The sequence below is a fragment of the Arvicola amphibius genome, chromosome 3, assembly GCF_903992535.2.
Source record: "Arvicola amphibius chromosome 3, mArvAmp1.2, whole genome shotgun sequence".
Lineage (NCBI taxonomy): Eukaryota > Metazoa > Chordata > Mammalia > Rodentia > Cricetidae > Arvicola > Arvicola amphibius.
In genome coordinates this window covers 182,518,408-182,531,170 of record NC_052049.1, presented here as the reverse complement: position 1 = coordinate 182,531,170, position 12,763 = coordinate 182,518,408, and the positions used below count along the sequence as shown (strand labels likewise).

At 44.0% G+C, this 12,763-nt stretch overlaps 1 protein-coding gene across 2 annotated transcripts in view; it reads left to right on the top strand.

The window, feature by feature from the left end:
• Positions 1 to 12,763, top strand: part of Rbms3 (RNA binding motif single stranded interacting protein 3) — a 675,207-nt gene that overhangs the window by 140,196 nt on the left and 522,248 nt on the right. For both annotated transcript variants that reach the window (XM_038323829.1, XM_038323830.1), the window contains exon 2: positions 12,051 to 12,202. In XM_038323829.1, coding sequence (XP_038179757.1) covers positions 12,051 to 12,202 — 152 coding nt within the window. The remainder of the gene's footprint in view (positions 1 to 12,050; positions 12,203 to 12,763) is intronic.

Here is a 12,763-nt window from a genome sequence, read left to right as displayed (position 1 = left end):
ATACAACACCATATGAGAGTTCACATTTATTGGGAGACATTTCTCTGAGTGTCTTGCCATTCATTCACTTCAGAAAAGTTAGAGCCAATGGCTAGTATAAAGCTGAATGATCCTAAGATCTCATTGATTAGGGCATTTCTTGATGTGTAGTCTAGAAGATAGCTGTGGGTGTGATCAAAATTAATTACTTTTCCACTGCTGTGATAAAACACCATGACCAAGGTGTTTTATAAAAGAAAATATTTAATCGAGTTACCGTTTCATAGGGGTAGCGGTTTGTGATGACAAAGCAAAGGTATGGTGACCCAAAGAGCTAGGAGCTCACATCTCCATCAGTGAGCAGGAGGCAGATAGGGGAGCACTGGGGACGGCAGAAGGCTTTTGAAGCCTCAGAGCCTCCTCATAAACCTCCTCCAACAAATCCATACCTCTGAATTCTTCCAAAACTAATAGTTAAACATATGAGCCTATGGGGACCATTCCCATTTGTAACACCACAGGATCCAATTCAAACTGTTTAAATTTAAGATTACTTTTGTGACTCTTTTGGGGGGCACTAATTTATTGCATAGTCTTCAAGTGTGAACTCTGTGCACAATAGGATCATTTTTGCAATGTCAGAAGATTGGCCATGTCTGATAGAGAATTTCAGTTTGTCAGGCATCAGTGGGATTTGGACTTTGTGCTCTAAGACTTTACAGCAGTACCCGACCAAGGCAACTTAGGGGAGAGCAGGGTTTATTCTCGCTTATAGTTTGAGGCTACAGTTTATTGTGGCAGAGAAGATATGGCAGCAGGAGGAGGAGATGATTCATCACAGTGCATACATAGCCAGAACACAAAGGGAAATAGATTTTTTTTTTTTTTACTCCTGGACCCCAAACCGTGAATGGTGCTGCCCATAACCTGTGTCTTATCTCATCAGGGAGATCTGGGTAGAAACCCCTTATGGACACCCTAACTGTATTTCTGTAGATATTTGAAATGTGGTCAAGCTGACAGGAAAAGTTAGTCATCTCGCTGGGGAAGTGAGGGTTGAGCTGGATGACAGTTGGGCAGAGTGCCATTGCATCAATAGAACACTCAGGTTTTGAAGGCCATGGCCACTGTGGAGGTGCTTCAGAGTTCTCACTACAGTCACAGAGCAGCGAAGAGGTGGCCGTGGTCGGTCCCTTTTCTTACTGTGACCAGACACCCTGCCAGAAGGTACGTTAGAGAAGGAAGGGCTGAGGTTGGCTCACAGTTCTCAAGGGGCTATGGTCTATAGCAGGGAAGGAAGGGCATGGCTCTGGCCTGGCAGCCAGGTGAGAGCCTTTTGCCTGCATGTCTGCATACAGGAAGGAGAGTGTGACACACACACATGCGCACACATGTGCACACACACAGACAGAGACAAAGAGAGAAGTGAGAGAGACAGAGACAGAGAGACAGATAGGAATGAGAAGTGGGACTATGTCATAAGACTTCAAAGCCTGCTACCAAGTCACATACATCCTCCACCAAGGCTCTACCTAAGAACTCCATATTATTCCTCAACAGTGTTACCAGCTGGGGACCAAGTGTTTAAAGACAAGAACTTACTGGCGGCAGCAGATGTGGGTGGGGCGCATTTTGTGTTTGAACCATAACCATACAATCCCCCATTTGAAATGTTTAATACTATTCTGTTGTTGGGCCCACTGTTACAGATGAGGTGAGTGGGGGTGGGGTAGGCGAAGCAGCTACTTCTGTTGGGCAATAAGTTGTAAGGATACACTCTGGGCCTGGGCAATGTATGCTCATGATCTGTGTTTGTCATCTCCTAGCAATGGCAGTGATGTCCCCTTTCTTTAGTTTTTATGGAATAAGTCAGTTAAGGGCAAGTGCCTGTTGTATGCCAGTCTCAGAACTTCAAACACTTGGATAAATAATAAGACGAGCTTGGAAAGTGAAAAGTAGAATGTTTTACTGCTGGCTGTAATTTATGCTCCAGGTCAAAGACCACATCCAACGTAAAGGACAGAGTCACTGAAAATTGTATTGGTCCACATTATTTTGAGAAACTTTCTGAAGCACAGGGTATGTTAACTTATAATACATGGGAGAAATGGAGTCTTCCTAGTTTATAATTATGAGAAAGAGAACCTTAAATGTCTCAGTATTTGATAGGTATCTGATTATATAAAAATTGCAATAAATTTGGGATTAAGATTAAATACCCAGTAGATATTTTATACTCTAATTGCCCAACAGTAATAAATGTTGAAAATGCTTTTTACACAAAAATTATCTAGCCAAGCTCTTCTTTCAGGGTCTGGCCACATCTGTCTAGTTAGTTTGGTCACTTAGTGATTTATAGCAGGACCCCACCCACGTGTGTCTTCCTAACTTGAAACTTACTGTGTAGCCAAGGGCAACCTTGGATTTCTGATCTCCATCCATCCCACTCCCGAATGCTGGGACAAGGGGGTGAGCCTTGCTGTGCTTGGTTATGCTGGGCTGGAGACCAAGCACAGAACTTCATGTATGTTAGATAATGCCTTTACCAACTGAGACACACCTCCAGCTCTCTTTGAATTTTTAGGACAAAGTCATTCTCCTATATTTGGTTAGTTCTGAGGATTGGACCCAGAGCTTCCTGAGTGCTAGCCAAACACTTTACCAATGAGCTTTATCCTTAGCTCTCTCTTTATGACATTCTGGTTTTAGATAGTGTCTCACTATGCTACCCATGCTAGCCTTAAATCGTTCTTTCACCTATGTGACCTTAAACTTGTGACCTTCCTGCCTCCATAGCTGGTGGCATAAGCCTGCATAAACCAGGCCCTGCCTGCTGTCACACTTTTGATCTGTGTTCTAATATTGTCTTCTGCATGAAATTTTGTTAATTTTTATAGTCCAAATTTCCTAGATTTAGGACTTTTAAAAGCTTAGTTTCTGTTCATATTTAATTTTGCTACCTCATTAAAATATGAATAAGTAGGCTAATAAAACAACAGAACTCTTTTATGTCACAGAACTTAGGTTGTTGTTTATGGGTCGGCAGGCTTTCTCTGTTAGCTCGCAGTTAGGAGTTCTCCTTCCTGGCTTCGACTCTACTTAGAGAGGAGAAACCTACTAGGATGGTATTTGTTGTGTAAACGCTGGGAAGCAGGTTGTCTTCTCTGGGATGTTCCTATGAAGCACCTGTGTGTCCTGAAAATACAGAATGGTCCAGGTAAAGATCTCCCCTTTAGTCCTCCACCCCCTCCCTCTCTGCCTCCCCTCCAAGTCCTCTTCTTTCTCTAGGAAACTGAATCATGTTTTATAACTTATTAACCATCAGTAACCAGATCAGCAAGATGAGATTTTTACCGGGAAAATGAGTTGGCTGCGTGGGGAAATGGCTCCATTTCTGTAGCCATGGTGTTCTTGACTGGAGCGGGAAATGGTAAAGGAGTTAACTTAGCAATGAAGCGTTGACTCAGCCTGTTGTTGTCAACTGCATTTATCCGTCTTCCTCCTTCACACATGGGAGGGCATACATAATACAGCCAGGAGGAGTGGTTGGCATTGTCACCATTTGTAATGTCAGGGCAATGCAGAAAGTGTTAGACTTCAAAGCATCGGATGTGATCTTACACCATCGCTATTTCGGTGGGGCAGATCTAATGGGAGACCACCAAGTCCAGTTGGAATGGGACTGATGGAACAGGGGACCAAACCGGACTCTCTGAATGTGGCTGATGGTGGAGGAGGACTGAGAAACCAAGGACAACGGCGATGAGCATGAACTCTACAGCATGGACGGGCTCACTGTGAGCCTTGTCAGTTTGGTTGCTCACCTTCCTGGACTTAGGGGGAGCTGGGAGGACCTTGGACATAACATAGTGAAGGGAACCCTGATGGCTCTTTGTCTTTGGAGAGGGGTGGAGTGGGGGTATGGGTGGAAGGGAGGGGAGGGAAGGGGGAGGAGGAGGGGAGGAGATGGAAATTTTTAATAAAAAAAATGAGAAAAAAAGAGAATTTTTAAATGTTTAAAAATTTTAGGTAATTTATCCTCCTATACACTTTTAATCGGGGTTGGGGGGAGCAGTGACTTTGGAAGCCAGAAGAGGGCAAGATAGCCTGGATACCCTGGAGCTGGAGCTAGAGACAGTTGTAAACTGGGTCCTCTGTAAGATCTGGATGTGGATTGAACCACCAAGTCATCTCTCTACTCTCTGCTATGTGAGCCTTTTTAAGCAAGACAGAAAACACTTAATGGTTACAAACAAATACTTCTCCTTCTTCCTGTGGGCTGAATTTTATTTCCTGCAAGTCATTGCTGAGGAATGCTATCTTAATTAAAATATCAAAAGAAATGTTCTATGTTATATTTTAGACCCACTTCCAGAGTGCTCCTTGGACAAATAGCTGAGGCTGCATTCTGAGACATAGCTGCTGTTAGCACTCCTGGTGGGTGGTCTTGGTCTGACACATAGTACTCTTGTGGTCATCACTGTGATCTTCAGAGTCGTAATTCATTTTCCACAATCACCAATCACAATTGGCATTAGGGGCATGAGCGGCTGGAGGTAGGGTGCCATTCTCAATGCACGAATATGGCCCTTTCAGTTCATGGCATAGCACCACAAATTTTATTGATTGTTTTTCCTTTAGGAGATCAGGAGTTCGTCAGCTGAAAGAGGGAGGGTTTGGGTAAAGATTAGGTGCCATTGAATTTTGGAGCCTTGATAATGTTTATAAGAGACTGCCAGTGTGCTTACAATAGCCCCATTTCTCTAGCTTGCAAATGTGTTAATGAAATTTGTTGAGAGGCCCTTGAACCGCACAATAACTAGTTTACTTGTGTTTTCAAGGACCGTGGATTTGAAAATGTCATTTACTATCTAAACCTCTATGCGGAATTCAATGACTGCCAATGATGCTTATTTGTCAACAGAAAAGAATACTGTGCAATTATGCAGAGTGCCAGGGTTTTAAAAAAACCAATATGTAAGCAAAAACGACTTTCATCCTAACAGAATTATGATTAAAAAATAAGTTGGTCGTGATTTGTGAATACCTTGAAACTAATTAGCCATTCCATGAGATGTGATTGTTTCATTACTGCTCCATTACTGCATTCTGCTTCTTGATCAGAATGGAAAAGCTGGGTTCTGATGGCTTAATTTCAAAAAGAGTCGTTCCTAGATTTTAAAAATTAACGAGCTCTTCAGCACCTCCTTCAAGCTAAATGATTCCATCTTAAAACTAGGGATCTGTGGTTAAGGATCTGTCCAAGGATGATAATTTTTTAAAAATATTTTACACTACATTTTATAAATAGGATATAGTTATAGAACATCAACCTGTATATGATGCAGTGTTGGCTAATGCCTCATGCCCTGCTCAGTCCTCCACATCTTCTCTATTTTAGATCAATTGACAATGATCAACCCTGTGAAGTGGGCTGAGCATGGCTCCGCCTCTCCTAATGACAGGAGGTGGCAGTGCCTGGTTAGTGGTGGTGCTGCCAGGAGTTCTTAGAGTTCTTAAGCATCACACTCCCACTGTTGACAGCAGCTATGACCTGGGCCAGTGGACAGGGGATGCTCCCATGATTGCCTTTTGTGAGGAGTTACTTTCTTTATTGCTCATTTCCATATCTGTGCTGTGAGCAGGGAAAGAGAAGCGGGACAGCCCATCCACTAAACTCTATTATCCCTGGCGTAATTGAGACCATTGTTTTCAGTCACCCTGTTCCACATAATGGAATTGCCTGGCCCCAAATTGAAAAGCTGTAATGCACATGGTTCCTGAAACCATGGCTGAAATGGTATGATGGGCCTTAGGTATTAATTTAGCTACCTTTGTTATGGCTTGCGTGCACTGGATTCACATGCTCACCCTCAGTGAGACTATCACAGACACCCCAGTGACTACCACTTCTCCCATTGTGTCCCCACACATGGCAAGGTGTGCAGAGGTGAGGATATATGGAAATTAGCCCTGTCTGAGGGAGGAATCTAACTACCACTACAGCGTTCTCCCCCAAAGCAATGGCTTGCTTGTGTATGCCAGCTAAATAATGTACAGTTTGAGACAGGAATGTGGTCTGTATTCATTTTTGGAGAGTAAAAGAGTTGGCGCGTAGTCCCATGGGAGACGTTATCCAGGGCTTTACCCTTGAGTGGATAAAAGACTACAAATTCTATCATGTTGGAGATGAATAAAAACAAATTGGGTAGACCATCCATAGAACAGACTGCTGCGTGATGGATCTTTGGCTTCTCCAAACCACCAGACCCACGGCCACCGGGCTCTGCCAGCAACCAGATGCCGGCAGTAGAGCCGACAGCAGCTTGGCACCAGAGCCCCGAGATTCCAAGCCAAGGGGAATTGCGTGCAAAAAATACTTAACATTCTCTTTGCAGAAGATTTATGTTTTAAATTTAGTGGGAGAAGGAGGTTTCAGACTCAGTGTGCCACAAACGCAATGTGGTTCTCTTACATCTTAGTTTCAGACACTAGAGATGTGGGGGAAATCGGTAGTGTTGGTTGATCTTAGGGATAAAAAGCTGAATTTTGGTTTAGAGTGAGCTGTTTCCACAAAATGAGTTTTAGTTAGACTAGGTGATTAGTATCGTCATTATGTGAAGAGGTTGCATTGTGTTTCAAGGAAAGGGAGTCTTGGTTTGCCTCTCTTACTCAGAGCAATCTGGCAATGTCAGAAGACATGTTTGATTGTCATAGTGTTGTGCAATGAATGATCTATCTGGTTCTTAATCAGTGTGGAGCCAGGATGCTGTGGAATTTCCAGCAATGCATTAGGGCCACCAAAGCAATGTCATTTCTACAATTTCTGTGGTGCAGAGTTGAGATTCCTTCAATGAAAATATGTTAAAAACAGTGGCATTATCTAAAAGGAGGGTTTGTTGTTGTTGGTTTTGGTCCCCCGCCCCTCACTACTTTTTTGACTCTGTTGGTGAGTGGGTGACATTTCTTCGATGGCATCGATAACTTTCTTTGAGACAGGAACACTTCAAGTCCTTCTCTAGTTTACATCCAAAGCACAGCGAGGAACCTTATCTGCACTCCTGCTCATGTATCCCGGTATCGTAGAAGACTGTGGGAGGACATGGGATGGGTGCTACAGTTCTCAAGCTTGAAGAATGAGGCACGTGAGCAATGCTTGCTAAGTGAGTCAGCTCCTGAGGATGAGCCACCAGCCAGTTCGTTTCCACCTTTTTAAATGACTGAATCTTGACAAATGAACTCACTTGTTTGGCATCATATGAAAAACGCATACTGTCCATGGTTCTGATGGTGAAGTTCCCTTTAGAGATTAAATGTCAAGATGGACTTCATTTATATGCTGATGGGGAGGCTGGTTCTCCTTCTCTTGTCTCTTGGTCAATCCTCTGCATCTCTGCTCACACTGGCCTGTCTCCTCCTCTGGGGCTGACTTCCAAGAAGTGCCCATGTTTCTTGGTGTAGGCATCATGAAGAGTTGAGGGTTAATCCTGCATGTAGGACTTCTGATGTCAGGCTCCTTAGGATCAAATCTGGGTCCCAACTGTGTGACCCTGAAAAGGTCATTTGATTGTTCTCCACTGCCTGTTTTCTCCTTAGCAAAATGAGAAGAGTATTGTTTATCTCTCTAGGCTCTTGACACAACATGGATCAAGTGCTTAGCCACCACACAAACCAATTACCTCGGAGTATCTGTACTGTCTTTTTAAGAACAGCGTCTTCCTAGACAGATGCCATAATTGTATTGAACTCTCTGAAGAAGAAACTGATTAGGGATACCCTAGTTGGCAGTCTGAGTATGTGGTAGCCTTTCCTTAGTAACCTCGAATGATTCTTTTATTACTATCATCATGAATAAACACCAAAGAAAAGCCTGTGGATCTGTGTACACACCCGACATCCCCTCTCTTCTTCACTCTATCACCCAAAGTCGCACACTGGAACATCTCCTTCTTCTTGCTCACTCTGAACATTCACCCCCCTGTCTCAGCACAGTGATCTACTGCTCGGTAACCCCAGACCATGAGTTCTCCAACCCCCTAAATGTGATTTATAGATTGTGGCTTTGAACAACATAGCAAGTCAATTTTATCTGAAGGAAAATATTATTTTACTAACATTTTAAAAATCCCTTTGTGATGACTTGGGATGATTTACAAATGTAATCAATGATAAAATTCCAAATCTGGTAGGAGACAAAGGACAAAACATAGCTAGCCTCTTTAATCAGAAAAAATGGCTACCGGGATCCATTAACCCTGGAGATTATTGACACCCCCCTCCCCTGTATTTCTGTCTAGATGCTGAGGTTTTGTTATCTGTATTTGGCAGCTAGAGCATGCAAAATTGCTCTTGGTTTTCACGAATTAATTCATTTAGGCTGTGCATTTATCAGGCATTCCTGGAACTTTCTGCAACTTGATGTTGATAAAGGAATGTTACTTTGAAAAGGGGTGAAGAGGAAAGAATTTATAATTCTTGAACACAAGGAACAATTTGCAATTCTCGTGGCTATCTGAATTATGGGGGCATCCCCCAAAGATAAATGAAGCCTAGGGGCTAGGAGGCCATTAAGATCAGTGGATTTATTGGCTCCATAACAGAGTGACTCCTCTTTGGGTAGAATTCCTAGAGTATTTCAACAGGAATTTGGAAGAAAAGCACCTTTACTATTACATATTTTCCCCATGATCCCGAACCCTCACACTCATTTATGAGAAACAAGTGTGTATTTGGCAGGTGTCACATAAGCGTAAGAATCTGAGATTCCCAGAATCCAGAGAAAAAGCTAAGCTTTGGGGCCTGTGCCTGTAACCTCAGCACTCAAGACTAAGGGACAGAGGCAAGGAGATCCCTGAAGCTCGTTGGCCAGCTAGCTGACCTACCTGAACCGTGAGAGTTTTGGTTTCAGTAAGAGACCTCGTCTCAAGGTGGGGAGCAATTAAGGAAAACACTGAGGATGGACCTTTGGCTTCCACATGCAACCACACATGGTATATGGTACAAACATACATGGTACAAATACCTACAACTACACTAACAAGTATGTCTACCACACACACAGACAGACACAGACATACAAGCATATAGACACATACAGAGACACACATAGACACACACACACAGATGCACACAGACATACAAACATACAGACACAAACAGAAACACATATAGACACACACAGATTCACAAAAACATACAATCATACAGACACACACAGAGACACACATAGACATACACACAGATGTACACAGACATACAAACATATACACACACACACACACACTTTCGCACACATAGTCTACGTCTTCTTTTCCATGCATACAACTTCTCTGTCCCCTTCTCAACTTTGGTTTTGTTATTCCACTGAGTCCCTTGGCCTTGTTGGAGGGCACACTGATGGTTGTAGGCACGATGCAATTTGCTAAATGGTGTTCTCCTTATGGAAATGCCATCAAAGAGCTCCGAAGGAACAAAACAGTTAAGTAAACACATATTGATCATGCGGTATCTGCTGCTTTTCTTACTTGACCAGTCCAGGACTCGGTCCGGTTTCTCTTGATCTGTGATATAGAAATCTGGGGCCATTTTTCAGGCTCCACAGTGGTTTTAAACTTTAAGCAATGGCGGGAACTGCTTTAAACAAAGTCTCATTTTGAAAGAAGCCCTATTACAGAATGGAATTCAAAGAATTTGGGGAGAGAGGAGGTGAAAGAGGCAGCGGACAGCTTTGAAAACAGCACTGCCTGGGGATTGTTAGACAAAGAAGCACACCATAAGAGCAATAAGAGATAAATTCCATGAGCCCTACTGTGAGCTAGAGACCTGGTGAGCTCCAGTGGCAGCTGCTATCTACAGTGCTTACACAAGAGGAAAAGCTAACGGGGAGGGGTGTCTGAGGAGGGATACGGTATAACTTAATTCAGGAATCAAGCTGACTATTTGCTATGTTTCAGAAATGCTCCAGTTTTATGCACGTATTAATTTCAAACAGGCAGTTGATATACTTCACTGGATGTACATACACAAAGTGTACTCCTTGGTGTGGGGGATGAAGGTCCATGTTAATAATGTTGACCTTGCATTAGGCAGAGCTAAGGAAATGGTTGTGAAAGTGTTCACTCTGGGAAATGGGAGCTCTGACCTCTGTCCCTCTAGCGTTGGCTTGCTCTCTCTTCCCCCCGTCCCCCGCCCTCTCATTCTTTCATTTTGAGCCAGTCTGAGCTTGCATTTGAGAATTCTGTCTCAGTCTTTGGGTGCTCCTTGTCTGTCCAATGAAACAGAGGCTTGTGCACCAGAGCAGGAGAGACTGGCTGGGGGCAGGCAGATATGTAAGCTTGAGGACAGGACACAATGCCAGATGGCACATGTCCTAACCAGGAAAAGGCCAGGCATTCAGAAAGTTGGGTAGCTGGCTGGATTCTGGCATCTGGGATGAGGGAATAGACAAACGCAGCACCAAGTTCTCTGGTGGGTGCTCAGGTTGGAGAATGACAATGATGGAAAAACCAGTGGGCTTACAATGTCAGGTTTCAGGTTTGGGGAGGTGGGGACGGGCGTGGGAAACAGTACAGTGAGGTGCAGGTGGGGGTGCTGAATCTTAAGAAGCCTTATTTTATAGCTACTTGGAAGTATGGACCAGGGCCAGTCTGAGACCTGGAGAGTTGTGAGGCAGATGCTATAATGGGAAACAAAGCTGAGCCCCGTTAGCATGCCCTGTCTCCATAAGTTCAGTATGTTTATTTATTTAAACATGAGATATAGTCGGCCGATTTGTAAGCATCTTTGGCTTATCTGATGCAGGCCAGGTGATTCCCGCCAGCAGACTCAACATGGAGGCAGGCATTAAGTAACAGAAGGAGAGTCCCAGTCTGTTCAGGAAGGAGTCTGGTTCAGGAAATGATTGGAGACGAGGAGCAGAATCAAGTCGGGCTTTCAGGGTGACTTAGTGAAGGGTAAATTTGGCCTCAGTTCCCTGGGAGTAATTTTAGTGGGATCCCCATGATTTCATCTCACTGTGGTCAAGCCCAAGTTTAGCTCTAGTTATTGAATGTCTTCCGCTTACACGGGCCAGCGTGCCTGACCATTTGGGCATGCTGGTGATGGTGTTCCTTTGTTCATAATTAGATCCCAAAGGCACAGAGTACAGTCTGTTCTCATTTTCCCCCATCATATCATTAAATTAGCTCTTAGATATCTTCCAGCGCTCACACATCGAGTAGTTGGGTGCTATCTGTGTTGGTTACTGTTGCCATCGGTGTGACCAAGAACCCAACAAAGTAACTTAAGAAAGGAAGGGTTTGCTTTGCCCACAGTATGAAAGTACAGCCCATTGTGGTGGGAAAGCACCTGGTGCCTGAGGCAGGTGGTCATGTGGTATCTTCAGTCAGGAAGCAGAGAAAGATGGACACTGGTACTTAACTCACTCTCTCCTTTCCATTCCATCCTGGGTTCTAGCCTTAGAGTTGGTCCTAGCCATATTAAGCCTGGTCTTTTCACCTTGATTAACCCTGTTCAGAAACTCCCCCCAAAGGCATGTGAGATGCCTATCTTCCAGGTCAGTTAAATTGACAATCAATATTAACTATCACACTATTTGGATAAATTCATTTCTGCTACTGAGTCCCAAGCTTACTATTCAATAATTTCTAATCCCCTGACCCAGTGACTAGGTTTTTAGGGGAGAACCCAGCTAATCTTTTCAGTTGAACAATTTCAAAGATTTATTTCTTACTCATGAGTATTGTTTGTACTTGTATGAGTTAGTATACACCATGTGTGTGCAGTTGCTAGCAAAATCCAGAAGAGGGCATTGGACCCCTCAGGGCAAGTTATGGGTCATTGTTACCCACTACAAGGTGCTGGAAACTGAGCCTGGGTCTCAGCAGTCAAGAGTATTCTCTGCTCTTAGAGAGATCCAGGCTGTGGTGGCTAACAATGACCCATAATTATTGAATAGTATCTGTGCATACTGAAGAGAGTAAGGAGTGTGAATTGCCTGAGGTAATGCTGCTGGTCTGTGGATAGGTACTGGCTTCTATTTGTCCAGTAACACTCTTTTTCTCTTTTTCCAGCAGTCCTATGCACCAGCTCCCCACCCCATGGCTCCTCCCAGCCCCAGCACCAACAGCAACAGCAGTGGAGAACAGTTGAGTAAAACGAACCTGTACATTCGAGGTCTTCCACCAGGCACCACGGACCAGGACCTCATCAAGCTATGTCAACCGTAAGTGTCCCGAGGCTCCCAGGTCTGCTCTGATGTCCACATCGTCTGTAGGGGTACCGCCTGGGCTGGATCCAACACAGATCAATGGGGAAGCCTCTTGTCCATAAGTGGGGATAAAATTTGGGGTCTGGCTTCAGTTTCTTTCAGGGAGCAGGGTTTGGTGCATGGCTGTAGAGATGGAGTTTCCTGAGCAGATGGTTGGGGGGATGCTGGCTGGATAATCTGAAAGACAGAACATGACCGTGTTCCCAGCCAGTGTAGCTTGGGAAAGGGGTGGCTAAGGACTGACCGTGAACACAAAAGGAGCTGCTTTTCAGAGAGCTGCCAATGATGCAATGAGTCACAGGATGCTATCCTAATGTGGGCACCGAGATTTTCCTGGCTATACTTGGCAAATGCAGGTTTAACCAGGATAAATCGACTCTTTATTTGTAAGTATCCAGTCCCAATCCCTGAGATTCTACTTCCCATCCAAGCCGAGAACACTTTGATAGGTCCTTCTGGATTTCCCAAGAAAGACGGAAATAATTAAATATTTTCCAAAAATGTTTTCATTCATCC